The 25,538-nt window shown below is 44.1% G+C and overlaps 2 protein-coding genes across 2 annotated transcripts in view; one reads left to right on the top strand and one right to left on the bottom strand.

Moving 5' to 3' along the window:
* Positions 1–25,538, top strand: part of LOC118394762 (solute carrier family 22 member 23-like) — a 457,726-nt gene that overhangs the window by 219,762 nt on the left and 212,426 nt on the right. The gene's annotated exons all lie outside the window — the stretch shown is intronic.
* Positions 4,666–20,441, bottom strand: LOC118395122 (insulin-like growth factor-binding protein 3). The gene is made up of 4 exons (XM_035788900.1): positions 20,031–20,441; positions 18,312–18,568; positions 13,052–13,171; positions 4,666–5,603 (listed from the first exon to the last, which is right to left on the bottom strand). The coding sequence occupies exons 1-4, from the start codon at positions 20,392–20,394 to the stop codon at positions 5,478–5,480; spliced, it is 867 nt and encodes a 288-aa protein (XP_035644793.1). The 5' UTR covers positions 20,395–20,441; the 3' UTR covers positions 4,666–5,477.

Genomic DNA, 25,538 nt, shown 5'->3' with positions numbered 1-25,538 from the left:
ACATGCACACAATACACACGCACACAATACACATGCACACAATACACACGCACACAATACACATGCACACAATACACATGCACACAATACACACGCACACAATACACACGCACACAATACACACGCACACAATACACACGCACACAATACACACGCACACAATACGCACGCACACAATACGCACGCACACAATACACATGCACACAATACACACGCAATACACACGCACACAATACACATGCACACAATACACACGCACACAATACACATGCACACAATACACACGCACACAATACACATGCACACAATACACATGCACACAATACACACGCACACAATACACACACAATACACACGCACACAATACACATACACATGCACACAATACACATGCACACAATACACACGCACACAATACACATGCACACAATACACATGCACACAATACACATGCACACAATACACATGCACACAATACACACGCACACAATACACACGCACACAATACACACGCACACAATACACACGCACACAATACACATGCACACAATACACATGCACACAATACACACGCACGCAATAAATCAAATCAAATCAAATCCAATTGTATTTGTCACATACACATGGTTAGCAGATGTTAATGCGAGTGTAGCGAAATACACACACAGTCGTGAAAGACTTTATCCCAGTGACCAGCTTATGCAAACTGACGGAGAGGAGGAAGAACGACCACACCATTGACTATGGGGAATGTCCCTCCCCTCTCTCTGGTACATTGAAATCCAGCAGAAATATGTTCCACTGGTAGATGTGTAGGGAATGTACTTAGATAGTGTTCTAAACATTAGGAACACCTTCCTAATATTGAGTTGCACCACCTTTTGCCCTCCGAACAACCTCAATTTGTCAGGGTATGGACTCTACAAGGTGTTGAAAGTGTTCCACAGGGATGCTGGCCCCTGTTGTCTCCAATGCTTCCTACAGCTGTGATAAGTCAGCTGGATGTCCTGTGGCTGGAAGACAATTCTTGAAAGACAAGGAAACGGTTGAGTATGAAACTCCCATTCAAAGCGGTGCGCCTGGCACCTACCACCATACCCCGTTCAAAGGCACTTAAATATTTTGTCTTGCTCATTCATCCTCTGAATAAACACACACACAATCCATGTGGCAAGAGGGTTGGCATTGACAAGATGGCGCCGGACAACAAGGCTGACGTTTTACAGATTCCTAACCAATTGTGTTTTTGTTTGTTTCTTTGCATTGTTTGTAACTTATTTTTTTACTTATTTTGTACATAATGTTGCTGCTACCGTCCATTATTATCGAAAAGAACTTCTGGGAATCAGAACTGTGATTACTCCCACGAACTGGCAGAATATTTTTTTCCTTTAAAAGAGTCTGACAAGCCCGATGTGAATGATATACTGCTTTCCCGGGAACAGGCCCAGATCCCCGACATTTGCGCGAAGAGAAGGTGGAGAAAAAGGGGCCAGAGGGTGAGCTGCCTTCTGAGAATTCATAGGCGATCGAATAAACCCCCACTTCCTTCCATTCTGCTAGCAAATGTGCAATCTTTGGAAAATAAAATTGGCAACCTATGCGGAAAATTAAACTACCAACGGGACATTCAAAACTGTAATATCTTATGCTTCACGGATACATTATCATGGCTATACGCTGTATTGACAGAATAGAACAACGGCGTCTGGTAAGACAAGGGGCGGCGGACTATGAATTTTTGTAAATAACAGCTGGGGCACGACATCTAAGGAAGTCTCGAGGTATTGCTCGCCTGTGGTAGAGTATCTCATGATAAGCTGTAGACCACACTATCTACCTAGAGAGTTTTCATCTGTATTTTTTGTAGCTGTCTACATACCACCACAGACTGATGCTTGCACTAAGACTGCACCAAATGAGATGTAATTTCACCATAAGCAAACAGGAAATTTAATGCAGGGAAACTTAAATCAGTCTTACCAAATTTCTATCAGCATGTTAAATGTGCAGCCAGAGGGAAAAATACTCTGGATCACCTTCACTCCACACACAGAGACACATACAAAGCTCTCCATCATTTGGCAAATCTGAACATAATTCTATACTCCTGATTCCTGTTTACAAGCAGAAATTAGAGCAGGAAGCACCAGTGACTTGATCTATAAAAAAGTGATCAGATGAAGCAGATGCTAAGCTACAGGACTGTTTTTCTAGTACAGACTGGAATATGTTCAGGGATTCCTCCGATGGCATTGAAGAGTACACCACATCAATAAGTGCATTGATGACGTCGTCCCCACAGTGACTGACCATACATACCACAACCAGAAGTCTTGGATTACAGGCAACATCCACACTGAGCTAAAGGCTAAAGCTACCATTTTCAAGGAGCGGGACTCTAACCCGGAAGCTTATAAGAAATCCCGCTATGCCTTCCGACGAACCATCAAACAGGCAAAGTGTCAATACAGGACTAAGATCGAATCGTACTAAACCGGCTCTGACAGTCGTCGGGTGTGGCAGGGCTTAAAAACCATTACAGACTACAAAGGGAAGCACAGCCAAGAGCTGCCCAGTGACACAGCCTACACCAGACGAGCTGAACTACTTCTATGCTCACTTCGAGGCAAATAACACTAAACATGCATGAGAATACCAGCTGTTACGGAACACTGTGTGAGCACGCTCTCCGCAGCCAATTTAAGTAAGACCTTTAATCAGGTCAACATTCATAAGGTCGCAGGGCCAGACGGATTACCAGGATGTGTACTGCGAGCATGCGCTGACCAACTGGCAAGTGTCTTCACTGACATTTTCAACCTCTCCCTGTCCGAGTCTGTAATACCTACATGTTTTAAGCAGACCACCATAGTCCTTGTGCCCAAGAAAACTAAGGTAACCTGCCTAAATGATTACCAACCTGTAGCACTCACATCTGTAGCCATGAAGTTCTTTGAAAGGCTGGTCATGGCTCACATCAACACCATTATCTAGAAACCCTAGACCCACTCCAATTTGCATACTGCCCTAACAGATCCACAAATTATCTATATTGGACTCCACACTGCCCTTTCCCACCTGGACAAAAGGAACACCTATGTGAGAATTGACTACAGCTCAGAGTTCAACACCATGGTGCCCCCAAAGCTCATCAATAAACTATGGACCCTTGGACTAAACACCTCCCTCTGCAACTGGATCCTGGTCTTCCTGACGGGCCGGCCCAGGTGGTAAGGGTAGGTAACAACACATCCGCCATGCTTATCCTCAATGCAGGGGGCACTTGGGGGTGCGGGCTCGGTCCACTCCTGTACTCCCTGTTCACTCATGACTGCACGGCCAGGCACGACTCCAACGCCATCATTACGTTTGCAGATGACACAACAGTTGTAGGCATGACCACCGACAAGACAGCCTATAGGGAGGAGGTCAGAGACCTGGCCGTGTGGTGCCAGGACAACAACCTCTCCTTCAATGTGAGCAAGACAAAGGAGCTGATCGTGGACTACAGGAAAAGGCGGGCCAAACACGCCCCATTCTCATCGACTGGGCTGCAGTGGAGCAGGTTCAGAGCTTCAAGTTCCTTGGTGTCAACACCAATAAAGTAACATGGTCCAAGCAACCCTAAACAGACGTGAAGAGGGCCTGACAAAACCTATTCCCCCTCAGGAGACTGAAAAGATTCAGCATGGAGGCCTCCCATCGCGCACTAGCGACTCCTGTGGCGGGCTGGGCGCAGTGCATGTGATGCTATTCATTCAGGTCGCCAGGTGCACAGTGTTTCCTCCGACACATTGGTGTGGCTGGCTTCCGGGTTGGATGCGCGCTGTGTTAAGAAGCAGTGCGGCTTGGTTGGGTTGTGTATCGGAGGACACATGGCTTTCGACCTTCGTCTCTCCCGAGCCCGTACGGGAGTTATAGCGATGAGACAAGATAGTAACTACTAACAATTGGATACAACGAAATTGGGAGAAAAGGGGGGGGGGAAAATTCAACATCAAAAAAAGATTCAGCATGGGTACTCAGATCCTCAAAAGGCTCTACAGAGGGTAGTGCGTATGGCCCTGCACATCACTGGGGCCAAGCTTCCTGCCATTCAGGACCTCTATACCAGGCGGTGTCAGAGAAAGGCCCTAAAAATTGCCAAAGAGGCTTCTAAATAGGTTCTACCCCCTAGCCATGAGACTCCTGAATATATAATAAAATGGCCACCCAGACTATTTTCATTGCCCCCCCCTTTTACACCGCTGCTACTCTCTGTTGTTATAATCTACACATAGTCACTTTAATAACTCTACGTACATGTACATATTGCCTCACCTAAACCAGTCCCCGCACATAGACACTGTATAGACACAGACACTGTACCGGTACCCCACTGTATATAGTGTCACTATCGCTATTTTACTGCTGCTCTTTTATTACTTGTTACTTTTATTTCTTATTCTTATTCATATTTGTTTTAAACTGTATTGTTGGTTAGGGAAAGTAAGTAAGCATTTGACTGCTCCCCTTCATCTACACTGATGGAAGTGGATTTATCAAGTGACATCAATAACGGCTCGTAGCTTTCACCTGGATTCACCTGGTCAGTCCACATCATGGAACGAGCAGGTGTTCCTAAAGTTTGGTACACAGTGTATATGAGTTGCAAAGGAAAGGTGAGAACAACATCCAAGCTTTATAGTCAACTCCCTTAAAGGGTCCTGAGGAGAGGACAGTGATCCTAGAGAGAGATACCGAATGGACTCAAATCTGAGTTATGTACCCTCCGGCACAAAGTGGGAAAGCATTGTATGACATTGTACTGTGCCACAGGGTGGTCGCACACCAGCACCCCACAGCATACGGTTACACGGATAGACAAAGAGACACTCTTGTATTGTACACACAGACACACGCAAACACACACATTTAAACAAATACATACAGTAACATATCAAACATACAGAACCACACACACATACAAATATAATCATATCATGCAGCCATACAAACACGCACACACATGGGTATAGTGCCACCTAGCTGTGCGTTGGTGTACGCCTCTCATTGAGGGTCGAGACAAGTATTGTATATGATCCTCTGTCATCAAGTCTGTAATCATCAAAGCTAGCCCTGTGCTATGGAATGAATGATTACGTCTCATGTGTCCTTAGAGTTACATATACCAAGTCTGGTCTGCCCTTTCAGTCTATGGAGAATCCACCCACACCCTGTTTACAGTTCATAGGAGCAGCACATAGCATAGGAGGGAGTTTTCTGGACACAAGGAGTGTGACTGGATGAGTCCTGTCTTCTTCTCAAGCCACTCCCCCTGCTCTGCCCTCCATAAGGTCCCATGGGCCAAAGAGTCATCAATGTCAGTCAACACATGTACAGGCCCAGCCATTTTGGAATAATTTTTGAATCCCGATATCCGTTTCTCTGTGTATTTCTCTCTCTCTCTCTGGCTCTTTCTCGCTGCTCTTCTCTTATTGGCTCTCTGAGTTGTAGCACTGAGGGTCTCCTCTCTCCTTCCCGTCGAAACCTGGCAATGGCTGCCCATACTTATCGGCACACCAGCAAAACCCTCGCTTTCTGCCCTTGGATGGACGGCACTGTGTGAGAAAGTGAGACATACAGGGAAAGAGTATATTAGAAAAAGATGTAGACTATTAAATAGACACCGGAGATCATCTCCAGGTATTCCCAATGCCGTCGGGGGGTACGCCAAATAAAAATGTTATTCACATTTTTAAAACTTTTTTTTTTTTAGATACCAAAGAATCTTCACATTTTTAACAGTCTGTTTAGTAAGGCCCGCATCCATCGAGACACATACCAGCTGTACTGGTAGTACTGCTAATACCAGCAGTACTACATCTGCACCTGACGACGACACAAGTTTTTCTGCTTCCACGAGCATGTTCAAAGCTAGCATAAGTAATTCTACATTTGTTGTTAGCCCAGCTAGCATTGGACACTGACAGTTGTGAAGATCTACTGCCCCGAACCATGGGCCATCGAAGAGGTGCAAATATAATGAGAACTACATTGATTTGGGGTTCACTTATATTGTGAGTAGTGCCTTTCCTCAGCCACAGTGTGTTAAATGTGCAAAAGTACTATCTCACAACTCGATGAAACCTTCACTTTTGCGCAGACATTTAGAAACAAAACATGGCAATTTGAAAAATAAGCCACAGGAGTTTTTGAGCGAGAATTACGACAACTTTTGAGTAAGACGTGTATAAAAGCAACAGATACCATTAATAAGAAGGAGCTAGAAGCATCTTATATGGTGAGGTACCGAGTGGCTAGGACAGGCAAGATCCATACTATTGTGGAGGACTTAATTCTTCCTGCTTCCGTGGATATGGCTGGGACAATGCTGGGGGAAAAGGCAAAAAAATATATATACAGACGCTTGATGCGCTTGATGCCACTTGGGTACACTGCAGCATCCACCGAGAGGCTGTTGCTGCCAAGGGAATTACTGACAGCTTGAAAGACATTTTTTGTCACGACAGTGAAAATGTTTAACCTTGTTAAAGCAAGGTCCCTGAACTCTCGTGTATTGTCTGCACTATGCAATGATATGGGCAGCGACCATGTAACGCTTTTACAACATGCAGAAATGCATTGGTTATCAAGTGGCAAAGTATTGACATGTTTTTTTAAATTGAGAGACAAGCTTAAAGCTTTCATTATTGACCATCATTTTCACTTGTCTAACTGCTGCTTGCATGATGACGAGGTTCTCACACGACTGGCCTGTCTGGATGATGTTTTTTCTCGATCTGAATCTAGGATTACAGGAACTCTCAAAATTAAGGTTAGGATTAAGAAGTTGGAGCTCTTCTCTGTCTGTGTCTCTAACAAGGAAAACACACAGATCTTTCCATCATTGTATGATTTATTGTGTGCAAATGAACGCAAGCGTACGGACAATGTCAAATGTGATATAGCAAAGCACCCGAGTGAGTTGGGTGCACAATTACGCAGGTACTTTCCTGAAATGGATGACACAAACAACTGGATTCATTATCCCTTTCATGCCCTGACTCCAGTCCATTTACCGATATTTGTACAAGAGAGCCTCATCGAAATTGCAACAAGCGGTTCTGTGAAAATGTAATTTAATCAGAAGCCACTGACAGATTTCTGGATTGGGCTGCGCTCAGAGTATCCTGCCTTGGCAAATCACAATGTTAAGACTGATGCCCTTTGCAACCACATACCTATGTGAGAGTGGATTCTCGGCCCTCACTAGCATGAAAACTAAATACAGGCACAGATTGTGTGGAAAATGATTTAAGACTGAGACTCTCCAAAACAACCCAACATTGCAGAGTTATGAGCATCCTTTCAATCACAACCTTCTCATTAACCTGTGGTGAGTTATTCAACACTTTCAATTAACAAATAAGGTTTTATATGTAAGATGGTTAAAAAAGAGCAAAATGATTGATTATTATTATATTATTATTTGTGCCCTGGTCCTATAAAAGCTCTTTGTCACTTCCCACGAGCCGGGTTGTGACAAACTCACACTTATTCTTATGTTTAATAAATGTATTGTATAGTGTGTGTGTGGCAGGCTTACAATGATGGCAAAAAAACCAAACATTTGGGAGCACGCTGACCATGGTGCTAGAAGGGGTACCCAGTTGGAGGTTGAATGTTTGACGGGGTGACGGACTATAAAAAGTTTGGGAACCACAGATCTAGCACAATGGCAATAAAAAAGGACGCAAGGAAGTGGGACAATAAATGGTTAAGGACATTAACGTCCATTTTGTGCTGAGGAACGGGGGAGACTTGGCCATGGGACGCACGCTGGTGGTATTTTCAGCTGCTTTTAAGGTCTACCTCCAGTTCCACACACATATAGAGAGCTTTAAGGTAAACAGAAACCTGGTCAAATATTTGCTTAGGCCCATTTGTGAACAACTGAGACCCAAGATCTATTTTCAGTGAGCCAGTGGCCAGTAGAAGTCATCTGTTGCTGATTATACCCCACAGCTCCAAATTATGGGTACTACACATGACTTACAGAGTCTCTGGAGCAACACAAGTGCTGTTATTTTACTGCCAATTTTACTGAAGGTCAGAGTCCTCTCTAGTAAAACATGCAGGAATTCATTTGAAAGAAAGGAGAACAAACAGCATCACTCTGTAAAAGAGTAGATCAGAATGGAAGTCAACTCTTTCTCTGCTTGATATTAAATTTGTCTTGGTATCTGACCCCAGAGACCATAAAATAATCTCAACCCTGTAAAAGTGATAGGGTACAGAAAAGTGTTTGTATTGGACTGTTTAGTCAAAAAATGACTATCATATCTACTGCATCTTAAACCTAATATTGACCCCCGTTATCATTTAATTTCTCATATTTTAACAAATATCTTTTATGATCATTTAATCTATACAAACCATCAAGTAATATAATTTTAGTCAACTCCACATGCTGAGAGGTGGGGTCATATTTTTTATGGGTACTACAGAGCGGCAGGTAGCCTTGGGCTTAGAGCGTTTAGAGCAGACTAGTAACCGAAGGGTTGCAAGATCGAATCCCTGAGCTGACAAGATAAAAATCTGTTGCTCTGCCACCGAACAAGACAGTTAACCAACTGTTGCTAGGCCGGCATTGAAAATAAGAATTTGTTCTTAACTGACTTGCCTAGTTAAATAAAGGTAAAAAAATATATATTTTCGAGGCAGAGTAATTCAAAAGATGGACTTGGAGTCAAAGAATGACTCCACTAAACAGTAGCTTGGAATCTAATAAAAGTAATAAGAAGAAGACAAAATCCAGAAAAAAATGCATTTAAAAGCTGCTTTAATCATAATCACTTTGCCATTTCCGTCATCTAACTTCAAAGGATGCACGTAAACTCAAATCCAACTTTAATTGTCATGTGCCGAATACAAGTGTTGACCTTACCGTGAAATGCTTACTTTACAAGCCCTTAAACAACAGTGCAGTTCAAGAAGAGTTAAGAAAATATTTACCAAATAAACTACGCAAAATATATTATAAAGTAAGACAATAAAATAACAATAACGAGGCTATATACAGGGGGTACCGGTAGCGAGTCAATTAGCAGGGATACAGGTTAGTCAAGGTAATTTGTACATGTAGGTAGGGGTTGAGGGACTATACATAGATAATAAATAGCGAATAGCAGCAGAGTACAAAACAAATGGAGGAGGGGCGGGGCGTCAATGTAAATAGTCCGGTGGCCATTTGATTAATTGTTCAGCAGTCTTATGGCTTGGGGGTAGAAGCAGTTAAGGAGCCTTTTGGTCTTAGACTTGGCGCACCGGTACCGCTTGTCATGCGGTAGCAGAGAAAACAGTCTATGACTTGGCCTATTATATAGGTCCTGGATGGCAGGAGGCTTCTCCTCAGTGATGTACCCTCCGTTGCTCGTTACAGTCAGATGCCAAGCAGTTGCCATACCAGGCGGTGATGCAATCGGTCAGGATGCTCACGATGGTGCAGCTGTAGAACTTTTTGAGGATCTGGGGACCCAAGCTAAATCTTTTCAGTCTCCTGAGGGGGAAAAGGTGTTGTCGGGCCCTCTTCACAACTGTCTTGGTGAGTTTGGACCATGATAGTTCATTGGTGATGTGGACACCAAGGAACTTGAAACTCTCAACCAGCTCCACTACAGCCCAGTCGATGTTACTGGGGGCCTGTTCGGCCTGCCTTTTCCTGTAGTCTACGATCAGTTCCTTTCTCTTGCTCACATTGAGGAAGAGGTTGTTTCCCTGGCACCACACTGCCAAGTCTTTGACCTCCTCCCTATAGGCTGTCTCATCATTGTCGGTGATTAGGCCACTGTTGTGTCGTCAGCAAACTTAATTATGGTGTTGGAGTCGTGTTTGTCCACACAGCGTGGGTGAACAGGGAGTACAGGAGGGGACTAAGTACACACCTCTGAGGGGCCCCAGTGTTGAGGATCAGCATGGCAGACCTACCCTTACCACCTGGGGGTGGCCCGTCAGGAAGTCCAGGATCCAGTTGCAGAAGGAGGTGTTTAGTCCCAGGATCCTTAGCTTTGTGATTTGTTTTAAATGTTTACCTTTATTCAACTAGGCTAGTCAGAGATTCGTTAGACACCGCTCACGTGACTTGACCGGGTGTCCACGTGAAGATAGCCGACCGCAGCGTGCACTCTCCCCTCTGTTGCGCCGACGACTGTGGTCCTGATGCGAAGGCGAAGGAATCCAATTCCTGGTGCCAAAGCGAAGGAACTCAATGAAGGGTGGGATTAAATATGACTCTCTTAAAAAGAAAATCTTATTTTCAATGACGACTTAGGAACAGTGGGTTAACTGCCTTAACTGTCAGGAAAATGTCAGTGAAGACACTTGCCAGTTGGTCCATGCATGGTTTTAGTACACATCCTGGTAATCCGTCTGGCCCGTGTCTTTGTGAATGTTGCCCTGTTTATAGGTCTTGCTCACATGGGCTACCGAGAGCGTTATCATACAGTCGTCCAGAACAACTGGTGCTCTTGTGCATGCTTCCGTGTTGCTTGCCTCGAAGCGAGCATAAAGGCATTTTGCTCATCTTGTAGGCTCGCGTCACTGGGCAGCTCGCGTCTGGGTTTCCCTTTCTAGTCCGTAATAGTTTTCAAGCCCTGCCACATCCGACGAGCGTCAGAGCCGGTGTAGTAGGATTCAATCTTAATCCTGTATTGACGCTTTGCTTGTTTGGTGGTTGGTCTAAGAGTATAGCAGGATTTCTTATAAGCGTCCGGATTATTGTCCCGCTCCTTGAAAGTGGCAGCTCTAGCCTTTAGCTCGACGCAAATATTGCCTGTAATCCTTGGCTTCAGTTTGGGATATGTACGTACAGTCACTGTGGGGATGACGTTGTCGATGCACTTATTGATGAAGCCGATGACTGAGGTGGTATACTCTTCAATGCCATTGGATGAATCCCGGAACATATTCCAGTCTGTGGTAGCAAAACAGTCCTGTAGCGTTGCATCTGCGTCATCTGACCACTTCCGTATTGAGCGAATAACTGTTACTTCCTGCTTTAGTTTTTGCTTGTAAGCAGGAATGAAGACGATAGAATTATGGTCGTATTTGCCAAATGGAGGGCGGGGGAGAGCTTTGTATGCATCTCTGTGTGTGGAGTAAAGGTGGTCTAGAGTTTTTTCCCTCTGGTTGCACATGTGACATGCTGGTAAAATGGATTTAAGTTCGCCTGCATTAAAGTCCCCGGCCACTAGGAGCGCTGCTTCTGGATGAGCATTTTCTTGTTTACTTATGACCTTATAGAGTTGGTTGAGTGCAGTCTTAGTGTCAGCATCAGATTGTGGTGGTAAGTAGACGGCTACAAATAATATAGTTGAGAACTCTCTTGGTAGATATTGTGGTCCACGGCTTATCATAAGGTGCTCTACCTCAGGTGAGCAATACCTCTTTAATATTAGACATTGCACACCAGCTGTTATTTTTAATTTTAATTTTTTACCTTTATTTAACCAGGCAAGTCAGTTAAGAACAAATTCTTATTTTCAATGACGGCCTAGGAACAGTGGGTTAACTGCCTGTTCAGGGGCAGAACGACCTTGTCAGCTCGGGGATTTGAACTTGCAACCTTCTGGTTCCTAGTCCAACCACTAGGCTACCCTGCAACCCCAAATTGACAAATAGACACTCGTCTTACCAGACGTAGCTTCTCTGTTCTGCCGTTCAGCCACGACTTGGGGAAACGTAATGTATTACAGTTTTTAATGTCTCGTTGGTAGAAAAATCTTGGTCCTAGGTTATTGATTTTATTTTCCAATGATTGCACGTTGGCCAATAGAACGGATGGCAGTGGGAGATTACTTGCTAGCCTACGAATTCTCAGAAGGCAGCCCAACCACCGCCCCCCTTTTTCTCCATCTTTTCTTTATGCAAATGACAGGATTTGAGTCTGTTCCCGGGAAAGCAGTATATCCTTCACGTAGGACTCGTTAAAGGATAAAGCTTCTTCCAGTTTGAGGTGAGTAATCGCTGTTCTGATGTCTTGAAGTTCTTTTCCATCATAAGAGACGGTAGCAGCAACATTATGCACAAAATAAGTTCAAAAATAAGTTACTTAATCCTTCAAACTATGTATCCATTTATAGTTAATAAGAAATGTTGGGTCTGAGACTCATGGGAATGTCTGCCACTCACTCCCTGCCTGCCATCTCTGAGGAAACACATACGTACATTTTAAATAAACAAAGACAATGAGTCTGCCATTTTGGTAAAGCTGGTTACGAGATGACTGTCAAATGGAGGCACATCCTTTAGGTATGAGTCTCAGTGCAGTGGTGTGTAATATAAATGTTGCTTTGCTTTTGGTGGATGCCATGATGGCGCTAGTGGACTAAGTGCCTCCATATGAATGCGTCAGGGACACTCGTTTATTATAAACAGATTGTGGGCGGACCAGGACCACGCAAATGTGGGAAATGGCTGAAGCTTCTATTTTCTGCACTGCTTTTTCAAAAGTCTGACAATTATGGGGAGCGAGCGACGGGCAGTGGCGGGTGGCGGCGGCCACCTTGACGTCTGTCTCCCTGGGAGGGTTCGCGTTAAATGGCCGTCTTTCGAGCCGTGCAGGGCGCTTGCTGTGGTTTAGGGGTCTGTGGTTCCAGGTCTACAGCGCCAACCATCTGTCTCTATGGTATACCCCAACTGGTGTGGCTGAGCAGTGATGAGACTCTAATAACTACTGAAAGACGACTGCAGCAGTGCGAGAGGAATGGATCCACTCCAGATATGAATATTGTATGCATGATGAGTCAGTCACTGATTTTGGAGTCTTCATTGATGAAGAAAGACTAAGTGGCAAGATGATCAGAAATTATCGTAGTTACGATGTTCTAATGGGGGTGATTGTCCTGGCCTTTGTAACACTGTTCAAATAGGTGGGGTCTGGTATCGGGGCTGGTCTTCCTTGGTGAAAGCATGATTGTAACACATTCAGTAATGCGAAGTAGCCTGGGGTGGCTGACTCATAAAATTGCATAGTTTTTCCTACAGTGTGTTTGTATGATTTCCATACCTGTTTTTTCTTGTAGAAGCCCTTCTTGTCACAGTTTGGGATGCGGAAGCCTCTGGGGTTGAGGATGTCTGTGATCTTCAGTCCATTGAGGATACTCTCCATCTCTCTACGACAGGGACCCTAAACACACAAGACGACACAAGCCCAGACTATAATGACCCATATTACTCCTTCCAAAGCACTCTGCCCACTACAGCTCAGATAATTATGTCATTATGTCAGATAATTATAGAGCCATTACTGCATGTAACTCCGCTCCATCTCATATTGCTCAAGTGAACAGTAAACCTGGTTTCAGAAAACAGATAAAGCAACACCTCGCGGCACAACGCCTCTCCCCTATTTGACCTAGATCATGTGTGTGTATGTATTGATATGTAGGCTACTTGTGCCTTTTGTAAAAAAAATGTTTTATATAGTTCTGTCTTTGAGCTGTTCTTGTCTATTGATGTTCTGTATTATGTTTCATGTTTTGTGTGGACCCCAGGAAGAGTAGCTGCTGTTTTTGCAACAGCTAATGGGAATCCTAATAAAATACCAAAAGTAGTTATCTAGTGGAGTTACTCTATCCAATTCAAACAGTGTGCTAACACAAACCCCAACAGTGCAGTGTGCTTACTTGGTACTGTAATTCAATCAAAATGCTCTAGGAACATAGACAGGGATGTGATCATTGGTACAAGGCAACACCAAGCTCCATCTGTAGCCTACAGCACTACCCGTCAGTAGTACACAAACACTGGTGGTACTAGGGATAAGAAAAAAGAGGCAACTAATAGGAAATTAATTCATCTGACCACCTTGCGAGGGCTTACGCTTTGCTGTAAGCCGCTTAAAAACTCTAATACTTTACACAAAGGGATAGGCCAGGGGATAACCGCGCAATCAAAGAGGCCCTAGAAAGGAGCCCGACAGGTCTCGTCCTCAAGTCCAGCTCCAGTCGCTGATCAAAGCAAGGCAAAGCAAAGCTCATTCCTCGTGCTGCACTTGTTCTCCTGCCGCCGAGTCAAAGGCAGAATTAAAAATAGAAAGAGGAGGGAGGGTCCAAACAGGCACACGCAGAGGCCCAATCCATCATCAGCTTGTTCTGAGGCTCGGCGCTCCCCTCCAGCCCGCCATTGCTCCCCTCCATGCCCCCGGGCGGCACGCGGATGCCTTGCGGCGAAACAGCCTGACTCGAAGTCAGATGCAGAGGCAGAGCTACCATGTCCAAATTTGCGCCACGCCAATCTCCCCCCAACACCAATGCGCCACAGCCAGCAGTCAGCAACCATAACCAGAACATTTCATCACCTGCAGACGGATGGAGAAAAACACCAAAACACAGAGGAGAGGAGGAAGAAAGAGAGAGAAAGGATGAGGAAGGGGGAGAAAAACACCAACACACAGAGGAGAGGGGGAAGAGAGAGAGAGAAAGGATGAGGAAGGGGGAGAAAAACACCAACACACAGAGGAGAGGGGAAGAAAGAGAGAGAAAGGATGAGGAATGGGGGAGAAAAACACCAACACACAGAGGAGAGGGGGAAGAAAGAGAAAAAAGGATGAGGAATGGGGAGAGAAAAACACCAACACAGAGGAGAGGGGGAAGAAAGAGAGAGAAATGATGAGGAAGGGGAGAAAAACACCAACACACAGAGGAGAGGGGGAAGAAAGAGAGAGAAAGGAAAGGATGAGGAAAGGGAGAAAAACACCAACACACAGAGGAGAGGGGGAAGAAAGAGAGAGAAAGGAGGAGGAAGGGGATGAGAAAAACACCAACACACAGAGGAGAGGGGGAAGAAAGAGAGAGAAAGGATGAGGAAGGGGAGAAAACACCAACACACAGAGGAGAGGGGGAAGAAAGAGAGAGAAATGATGAGGAAGGGGGAGAAAAACACCAACACACAGAGGAGAGGGGGAAGAAAGAGAGAGAAATGATGAGGAAGGGGGAGAAAAACACCAACACACAGAGGAGAGGGGGAAGAAAGAGAGAGAAATGATGAGGAATGGGGAGAAAAACACCAACACAGAGGAGAGGGGGAAGAAAGAGAGAGAAAGGATGAGGAAGGGGGAGAAAAACACCAACACACAGAGGAGAGGGGGAAGAAAGAGAGAGAAATGATGAGGAAGGGGGAGAAAAACACCAACACACAGAGGAGAGGGGGAAGAAAGAGAGAGAAATGATGAGGAATGGGGAGAAAAACACCAACACAGAGGAGAGGGGAAAAGGAAGAAGGGGAGAAAAACACCAACACACAGAGGAAAAGGATGAGGAAGGGGGAAGAAAAACACCAACACACAGAGGAGAGGGGGAAGAAAGAGAGAGAAATGATGAAAGGGGAGAAAAAACACCAACACAGAGGAGAGGGGGAAGAAGAAAGAGAGAAAAAAACACCAACACAGGATGAGGAATGGGGAGAAAAACACCAACACACAGAGGAGAGGGGAAAGAAAGAGAGAGAAAGGATGAGGAAGGGGGAGAAAAAAAACACCAACACAGAGGAGAGGGGAAGAAAGAGAGAGAAAAGGATGAGGAAGGGGAGAAAAAGAAAGAGAGAGAAAGGATGAGGAAGGGGAGAAAAACACCAACACAGAGGAGAGGGGAAGAAAGAGAGAGAAAGGATGGGAGAAGGGGAAAAAACACCAATACACAGAGGAGAGGGGGAAGAAAGAGAGAGAAAGGATGAGGAAGGGGGAGAAAAACACCAACACACAGAGGAGAGGGGAAGAAGAAAGAGAGAGAAAGGATGAGGAAGGGGAGAGAAAACACCAACACACAGAGGAGAGGGGGAAGAAAGAGAGAGAAAGGATGAGGAAGGGGGAGAAAGACACCAACACACAGAGGAGAGGGGGAAGAAAGAGAGAAAGGATGAGGAAGGGGAGATGAGAGGGGGAAGGGGGAGAAAAAGAAAACCAACACACAGAGGAGAGGGGGAAGAAAGAGAGAGAAAGGATGAGGAAGGGGGAGAAAAACACCAACACAGAGGAGAGGGGGAAGAAAGAGAGAGAAAGGATGAGGAAGGGGGAGAAAACACCAACACAGAGGAGAGGGGGAAGAAAGAGAGAGAAAGGATGAGGAAGGGGAGAAAACACCAACACACAGAGGAGAAGGGGAAAAGGAAAGAAAAAAGAGAGAAATATGAGGAAGGGGAGAAAAACACCAACACACAGAGAGAAGAAAGGATGGAGGAAGGGGGAAAAACACCAACACACAGAGGAGAGGGGGAAGAAAGAGAGAGAAAGGATGAGGAAGGAAAAACACCAACACACAGAGGAAAGGGAGAGAAAGGATGAGGAAGGGGAGAAAAACACCAACACACAGAGGAGAGGGGAAGAAAGAGATGAGGAAGGGGAGAAAAACACCAACACACAGAGAAAGGATGAGGAAGGGGGAGAAAAACACCAACACACAGAGGAGAGGGGGAAGAAAGAGAGAGAAAGGATGAGGAAGGGGAGAAAAACACCAACACACAGAGGAGAGGGGGAAGAAAGAGAGAGAAAGGATGAGGAAGGGGGAGAAAAACACCAACACACAGAGGAGAGGGGGAAGAAAGAGAGAGAAAGGATGAGGAAGGGGGAGAAAAACACCAACACACAGAGGAGAGGGGGAAGAAAGAGAGAGAAAGGATGAGGAAGGGGGAGAAAAACACCAACACACAGAGGAGAGGGGGAAGAAAGAGAGAGAAAGGATGAGGAAGGGGAGAAGGGGAGAAAAAACACCAACACACAGAGGAGAGGGGAAAGAAGAAAGAGAGGAGAAAGGATGAGGAAGGGAAAAACACCAACACACAGGGAGAGGGGGAAGAAAAACACCAACACAGAGGAGAGGGGGAAGAAAGAGAGAGAAAGGATGAGGAATAGGGAGAAAAACACCAACACACAGAGGAGAGGGGGAAGAAAGAGAGAGAAAGGATGAGGAAGGGGGAGAAAAACACCAACACACAGAGGAGAGGGGGAAGAAAGAGAGAGAAAGGATGAGGAAGGGGGAGAAAAACACCAACACACAGAGGAGAGGGGGAAGAAAGAGAGAGAAAGGATGAGGAAGGGGGAGAAAAACACCAACACACAGAGGAGAGGGGGAAGAAAGAGAGAGAAAGGATGAGGAAGGGGGAGAAAAACACCAACACACAGAGGAGAGGGGGAAGAAAGAGAGAGAAAGGATGAGGAAGGGGGAGAAAAACACCAACACACAGAGGAGAGGGGAAGAAAGAGAGAGAAAGGATGAGGAAGGGGGAGAAAACACCAACACACAGAGGAGAGGGGGAAGAAAGAGAGAGAAAGGATGAGGAAGGGGAGAAAAACACCAACACAGAGGAGAGGGGGAAGAAAGAGAGAGAAAGGATGAGGAAGGGGGAGAAAAACACCAACACACAGAGGAGAGGGGGAAGAAAGAGAGAGAAAGGATGAGGAAGGGGGAGAAAAACACCAACACACAGAGGAGAGGGGGAAGAAAGAGAGAGAAAGGATGAGGAAGGGGAGAAAACACCAACACACAGAGAGAGAGAGGGGGAAGAAAGAGAGAGAAAGGATGAGGGGGGAAGGGGAGAAAAACACCAACACACAGAGGAGAGGGGGAAGAAAGAGAGAGAAAGGATGAGGAAGGGGGAGAAAAACACCAACACACAGAGGAGAGGGGGAAGAAAGAGAGAGAAAGGGATGAGGAAGGGGGGGGAGAAAAACACCAACACACAGAGGAGAGGGGAAGAAAGAGAGAGAAAGGATGAGGAAGGGGAGAAAAAACACCAAGGAGAGGGGAAGAAAGAGAGAGAAAGGATACACAGAGGAGAGGGGAAGAAAGAGAGAGAAAGGATGAGGAAGGGGAGAGAAAACACCAACACACAGAGGAGAGGGGGAAGAAGAAGAGAGAGGATGAGGAAGGATGAGAGAGGGGGAAGAAAGAGAGAGAAAGGATGAGGAAGGGGGAAAAACACCAACACACAGAGGAGAGGGGAAGAAGAAAGAGAGAGAAAGGATGAGGAAGGGGAGAAAAACACCGAGGGGGAAGAAAGAGAGAGAAAGGATGAGGAAGGGGGAGAAAAACACCAACACACAGAGGAGAGGGGGAAGAAAGAGAGAGAAAGGATGAGGAAGGGGGAGAAAAACACCAACACACAGAGGAGAGGGGGAAGAAAGAGAGAGAAAGGATGAAGAAGGGGGAGAAAAACACCAACACACAGAGCAAATGAGGATGAAAACACAACACAGAGCAAAGAATGAAGAGGAGGAGAACATTCCCTAACAGACTGTTCCTAGAAAGGAAAACAGTGGACCTGGCACTTACATACTCTGGGTCCTGCTTGGATTCCAGGGAAAAGTTCTGTTGGTCTGTGCTGAGAGCTCCAGGGCCTTGCTCCATCTTGTAACTCTGGGCCTTCTTCAGCTGCTCCCTGCGGATGACCTCTGCCTTGACGGGGTGGAGGAGAGGGGGGTGATGGGGGATTCTGGGGGAGCCTACAGGAGGTCTGCTGGTGCTGAAGGAGGCATGGAGCACTGGGGCGGTGGTGTTTCGCTCCTCCTCCTGAATACCACCATAATTTTCTGCCAAAAACAGAGAGGGGGGGGATTGTTTTGTTTGTGAGTTTATGTTGTGGCACATTTGGAAGCATTCCCAATACTTAATACTTTTTTATTCAAATGTTTGTATTTTGTTTAGCCCATCAAGGGCTAAAGAAAACATACAGTAAATTATTCATATATAATAATTCTAATGGATTGTGTGGGTGGATCACAAGAATCATGTGAATGGTCTAGATGTGCTGGTTCAAATGTTTTTTTGACAATCCCTTGATGTTCATCCAAGCTAATAATATACTGAACAAAAATATAAACACAAACGCAACAATTTAAAAGATTTTAGTGAGTTACAGGAAATCAGTCAATTGAAATACATTCATTAAGCCCTAATCTATGGATTAAACATGACTGGGAATACATATATGCATTTGTAGTTCACAGATACCTTAAGAAAATATTTGTATAAAAAATGAAAACAGCCTCACAATGGGCCTCATGACCTCGTGACAGTATTTCTGTGTATTCAAATTGCCATCGATAAAATGAACTTGTTTTTGTTGTCCGTAGTTTATGCCTGCCCATACCATAACCCCACCACCATCACGGGGAGGCGGCTTATGGTAGAGAAATGAACATTCAATTATCTGGCAACAGCTCTGGTGGACATTCCTACAGCCAGCCTACCACTTGCAGCCTTCCTCAAAACTTGAGACATCTGTGGCATTGTGTTGTGTGATAAAACGGCACATTTTAGAGTGGCCTTTTAGGTAGATGGATTATCTTGGAAAAGGAGACATGCTCACGAACAGGGACATAACAAGTTTGTGCACAAAATTTGAGAGAGAAAAGCTTTTTGTGAATATGGAACATTTCTGTTATCTTTTATTTCAACTCATGAAACATGGGACCAACACATTACATGTTGCATTTATCATTTTGTTCAGTGTAGTTGCACATTAATTACTGATGAAGAAAGGAGGGTAGAGAGGAGAGTTTGATATCCTTTAAAGATTACAACCTTGAAAAGCAGTTTTGATTTACAATTAGAAACCACAATATAGATGGTTGAAATAAATATTGATATCTGTCAAATAAGACTCATCCCATCAATAATCTCCACGAAACCCTTGTATCACAGTGTCACAGTTTTACAATTCCACAAAGTGACAATTATAATAGCATAAACAGCAGTGATACAGTTACATTACAAGGTCAATATCAGCCAGATAATGGGTTCCACAGTATAATTGTTTGGCAATCCAATTGTGTAAATATTGGACATATTTCGCGCAGACTGGCGTTATCCTTCCCGGATAGCTCAAGGTGATAAATTATATTTTAGGCTGCTTTACATCAAGATGTTTCAGATGACAAGAAAAACAATTATCGATCTTTTTACAGCTCACGTCATCATAATAATGTAATAATCAGTTGGCAAAGCATTCTTAAAAAACTTTCCAAACTGTGTCATCATCTTGGCATTTACCTTGTCTCTCATTGATTAAAGTGGCAACAGGTCTTTTAATGGTCGCGTTTGCACACTGCCCTCGTCCTTCCAGCAGAGCTTGAAGAGGTTTCGTCTCGCCGGGTTGGTGCTGGCATGTCATTCCGGAGCCACATCTCCCGGTGTACACTCCGCACGGCTTTCCAAAGGCCAGCGCGCAAGTCGTGCAGCAACCGCAGCCCGGTTCGCGAACTCTCTCCGCGCAGTCCTTGGGCAACGGCTTGCACAGTATCCGGGCTCCAGCATCACATGGTTCGCACCGGATAACCGGTCCTACTGCGACTGATCTCCGCATAATCGATGCCAGAACAACTGTCATCCAAAGTCTGCGAAAACATGTCTCCATGGTGATGATATCAGAAGGGTATTGGTGCGTATTGTCCTGAATTTAACTCTGCATTTCATACAAATGAAGCCCCTTTGGATTTAACGTCTCAATATATACAGCCATCCACTGCAAAGTCACACCCCCTCTGAGTTGCCTAAGTGAGGGATTGGAGGGATTACTTTAACTTCCACTCTGATATTTTCTGAAAAAACATCCTTAAAAGTTGTTTGTGTGCAAATAATTAATCAAATAAGCAATCTAAATAGGAAACAATCCACCTGATTTAAAAAAAAGCACCTTTTAAAAACAAAAAAAACAACAACACAGAGTTACACATAAACAAATGTACAGTCAATAACACAAAAGAAAAATAGAAAAATCTATGTACAGTGTGTGCAAATGTAGAAGAGTAAGGAGGTGTTTGAACAACTCATTATTCTCAAACAGATTGTTTGGGGTTTTCTCTTTAGGTATGCCACCACAATAACTAGCTTTATTTTAGTTTTATGAAATCTTTTAAACTTAAATTGGATGAACATAACAAAATATAAGATGTTTGATGCTGTTCTAAGGGCTATTGATTTCAGTCAGGGTATTTTATGTGAACTTAATAGAATACCAGTTTTAACAAGAATAAAAAACCTTATGCCAAGGAAATTGCAAGAACACTTGCCTGAAAGACAAATAAAAAGTGGCTAAATCAACCTCAGTGGAAGAGGATTAACCCCTAATAATAAAACATGTAAATACATATTTAGCTTCCAGTTAATGTTTATACCAAGTGGATAGTCTGTTGTTTCAGATGCAGTTGGAACTGAGTTGATAGCCCAAAGCATTCCAAAGTTAGAGATACAAATCTGATTCAGTTGGGCACTTCAATTCAATGTCTATTTCATGTTGGTTCAGCATGATTTCATTGTAATGATGTGGAAACAAAGTTGATTCAACCAGTGTGTGGCCAGTGGGATGGCACCTGTGGCTCCAAATGTTTTGATATGCTAGTAAAGTTACCAGGTTGTTAGTTTCTTTAGGCCACTCGGAAACAACTGTACAGAGAAGCCTTATTATTACAACAATTATTATCTAGGATATGTTTTTCATAGCAACACAGCAATATATTTGATATGCTACCAAATTGCTGTTGTTTTTATTGCAACTACAATAACAATATTACACATCAATAAAGGGCACTTTAAAACCCTGATCGGTGACCAACTTAATCATTTGGGGGGTGTTAATTTTTGTCCTATATCACACATGCACAAGTGTTTATTCGTTGGAAATAAGTGGACAAAGTCCCAACATTTCTTTAATTTTTGCAATGTGTGACAGTGGCTACAGGAACAAAGAAAAGGCCTTCAGACTGTGCTAAGTAGTGCACCATGGCCATGGCAGGTGCCACCCTTTTTAAGGGCACGTTCAACATGTAAGTGTGCACCAATATTTCATAATGCACTTTTTATGCATCAATGGTAGGGCCAAAAATAGATGCTTTTGACCAAGTTTCCAGGCTCGGTGTCTGTGTGTCCAGGAAGAGTACAATGACAAAATATATTGGCGAGTCATGGGATGAGAAAGGTCTCCAGTGGAAAGAGAGATAGGGAGTGAGTCCAGCTCCAGACTGCAGGGAATGTAGCTTGTCCTGACAACACAACGCAGCGATGATCGAATGGTATGTACAGTGCCTTGCGAAAGTATTCGGCCCCCTTGAACTTTGCGACCTTTTTCCACATTTCAGGCTTCAAACATAAAGATATAAAACTGTATTTTTTGATGAAGAATCAACAACAAGTGGGACACAATCATGAAGTGGAACGACATTTATTGGATATTTCAAACTTTTTTAACAAATCAAAAACTGAATAATTGGGCGTGCAAAATTATTCAGCCCCCTTAAGTTAATACTTTGTAGCGCCACCTTTTGCTGCGATTACAGCTGTAAGTCGCTTGGGGTATGTCTCTATCAGTTTTGCACATCGAGAGACTGAAAGTTTTTCCCATTCCTCCTTGCAAAACAGCTCGAGCTCAGTGAGGTTGGATGGAGAGCATTTGTGAACAGCAGTTTTCAGTTCTTTCCACAGATTCTCGATTGGATTCAGGTCTGGACTTTGACTTGGCCATTCTAACACCTGGATATGTTTATTTTTGAACCATTCCATTGTAGATTTTGCTTTATGTTTTGGATCATTGTCTTGTTGGAAGACAAATCTCCGTCCCAGTCTCAGGTCTTTTGCAGACTCCATCAGGTTTTCTTCCAGAATGGTCCTGTATTTGGCTCCATCGATCTTCCCATCAATTTTAACCATCTTCCTTGTCCCTGTTGAAGAAAAGCAGGCCCAAACCATGATGCTGCCACCACCATGTTTGACAGTGGGGATGGTGTGTTCAGGGTGATGAGCTGTGTTGCTTTTACGCCAAACATAACGTTTTGCATTGTTGCCAGAAAGTTCAATTTTGGTTTCATCTGACCAGAGCACCTTCTTCCACATGTTTGGTGTGTCTCCCAGGTGGCTTGTGGCAAACTTTAAACAACACTTTTTATGGATATCTTTAAGAAATTGCTTTCTTCTTGCCACTCTTCCATAAAGGCCAGATTTGTGGAATATACAACTGATTGTTGTCCTATGGACAGAGTCTCCCACCTCAGCTGTAGATCTCTGCAGTTCATCCAGAGTGATCATGGGCTTCTTGGCTGCATCTCTGATCAGTCTTCTCCTTGTATGAGCTGAAAGTTTAGAGGGACAGCCAGGTCTTGGTAGATTTGCAGTGGTCTGATACTCCTTCCATTTCAATATTATCGCTTGCACAGTGCTCCTTGGGATGTTTAAAGCTTGCGAAATCTTTTTGTATCCAAATCCTGCTTTAAACTTCTTCACAACAGTATCTCGGACCTGCCTGGTGTGTTCCTTGTTCTTCATGATGCTCTCTGCGCTTTTAACGGACCTCTGAGACTATCACAGTGCAGGTGCATTTATATGGAGACTTGATTACACACAGGTGGATTGTATTTATCATCATTAGTCATTTAGGCCAACATTGGATCATTCAGAGATCCTCACTGAACTTCTGGAGAGAGTTTGCTGCACTGAAAGTAAAGGGGCTGAATCATTTTGCACGCCCAATTTTTCAGTTTTTGATTTGTTAAAAAAGTTTGAAATATCCAATAAATGTCGTTCCACTTCATGATTGTGTCCCACTTGTTGTTGATTCTTCACAAAAAAATATAGTTTTATATCTTTATGTTTGAAGCCTGAAATGTGGCAAAAGGTCGCAAATTTCAAGGGTCCGAATACTTTCGCAAGGCACTGTATTGTACAGTAAGTGTGCTTCTTGGAAAGAAGGCGTTTGCTTTGACACCTGGCAGGTTCTACCCAAGCTTCCAGAACTTCCAAATAGACCTGTTGCACAAATTGGACTATGAGGAACTAGTGTTGTGGATCAACAACCACAAACTGAACTTACACCGTGAGAATAACAAACATGGCGAACAAGATGTGGCCTCACACCAAAAGTTTGCAGACCATATACAGCAGAGCACAGTGCAGTGGAATGCCAAACGCTTGTTTCATATTCTGAAGAAAAGTGCTGATTTTCCTCCTCTTTACCCAGTCTGAGTTTTTTTTGGAAGGGGGTCTCTCAAGCACCTGCAAATAGTCTGCAAAGAGCAGGAGGAGAGCATTGGGCATGGGAAGTATGCTGTTAGAGGCTTACCGGTGGAATGTAGTCCCGCAGCCAGCCACTCAATAAAGATGGTGTGTGAAGAATGTGCTTTTTTTACCGACACAGGATATTGCTGTACATGTGTTTAACATACCCCGCTTTCAGAAGCAATGTCAGCCAACCACAACAGTCTGTCAAATCCTAATCCCAGGCAATTTTCCACCGTTTTAAAACGATTTGGATGATTCCGGCTATGGTTTTTAGAGCACAAGGCCTACAGCAGAATTGCCCCCATTTCCTACTGGAACCACTACTAGCAACTGTTAGAAGATACAGTGGATAGCAGCCATCTAATGGGCTCCTGACCAATTCTGATATCTTAACTCTTTTTGCACTTAATGGATGTGTCCCAATCCAAAGGCAGCTGCATGCTGCCTACCTGCCTCCAAAGGCACATTACCTTAGTAGGCAGCACTTTAACAGTAGGTAACTGCCCTTTGGGACAGGATTCGAAGGCAACGTCACTTGACAATGCATTGCACCGAGCAGGAGACATTTGTTTACATTGTAGCCACTGCAGCAGCATGATCAACTAGTGCTAGTAATTCAGTGAACAACTATCCCAAAATTGAGATATCGAATATAAATAACAGCTTAACAAGCAACAGAATCGATCTCCACAGTGCCTGTTCATGAATAAAGTTGACACGGACCAGAATAGTTATCCTACAGTATTAGCGTCCTCCTCTTGCATGTTGCTTGGTCTGCAGCTCCATCGATGTGGATAGACAAGAAGCCTTGCATGCATGATACAGGATAAACATTTTTGAAATGATTAAATAAGATATTTTACTGATTGTTTAAGAATGATTAATATCCAGAATAGTGGTGTTTTACTGTGAAGCTAATATTGCATTAGAGCTGAAGCGTTTTTCTATGAGTAGGCTTACATTGTGATTAGTTTATACAACTATCATGCCTGTGCATAAATTACCCTGATGATCAGGATAACATGTCCAAGATAATTATACCCTATGTATACAAAAGTATGTGGGAGCCCCTTCAAATTAGTGGATTCGGCTATTTCAGCCACACCCATTGCTGACAGGTGTATAAATTCAAGGACACAACCATGCAATCTCCATGGACAAACATTGACAGTAGAATGGCCTTACTGAAAAGCTCAGTGACTTTCAACATGGCACCATCATAGGATGCCATTTTTCCAACAAGTCAGTTCGTCAAATTTCTGCCCTGCTAGAGCTGCCCCGGTCAACTGTAAGTGCTGGTATTGTGAAGTGGAAACGTAGAGGAGGAGCAACAACGGCTCAGCCGCGAAGTGGGAGGCTGAAGCACGTTGTGCATAAAAATCATCTGTCCTCGGATTCAACACACATTAGTTCCAAACTGCCACTGGAAGCAACGTCAGCTCAAGAACTGTTCGTTGGGAGCTTCATGAAATGCAAGCCTAAGATCACCATGCGCAATGCCAGGCTGAAGTG

Source organism: Oncorhynchus keta, chromosome 15, assembly GCF_023373465.1.
Source record: "Oncorhynchus keta strain PuntledgeMale-10-30-2019 chromosome 15, Oket_V2, whole genome shotgun sequence".
NCBI lineage: Eukaryota > Metazoa > Chordata > Actinopteri > Salmoniformes > Salmonidae > Oncorhynchus > Oncorhynchus keta.
This window is presented reverse-complemented; position numbering and strand designations above follow the sequence as displayed.

What these genes read in the sequence shown, in the direction of transcription:
- LOC118395122 (XM_035788900.1), bottom strand. Translation starts at nt 20,394, where the DNA reads ATGGAGACATGTTTTCGCAGACTTTGGATGACAGTTGTTCTGGCATCG. An exon ending in TTTAATCAATGAGAGACAAG is followed by an intron (nt 18,569 to 20,030) that starts GTAAATGCCAAG and finishes TGTTTTTGGCAG; the next exon opens with AAAATTATGGTGGTATTCAG. An exon ending in GCTTCTACAAGAAAAAACAG is followed by an intron (nt 5,604 to 13,051) that starts GTATGGAAATCA and finishes TTTCTCACACAG; the next exon opens with TGCCGTCCATCCAAGGGCAG.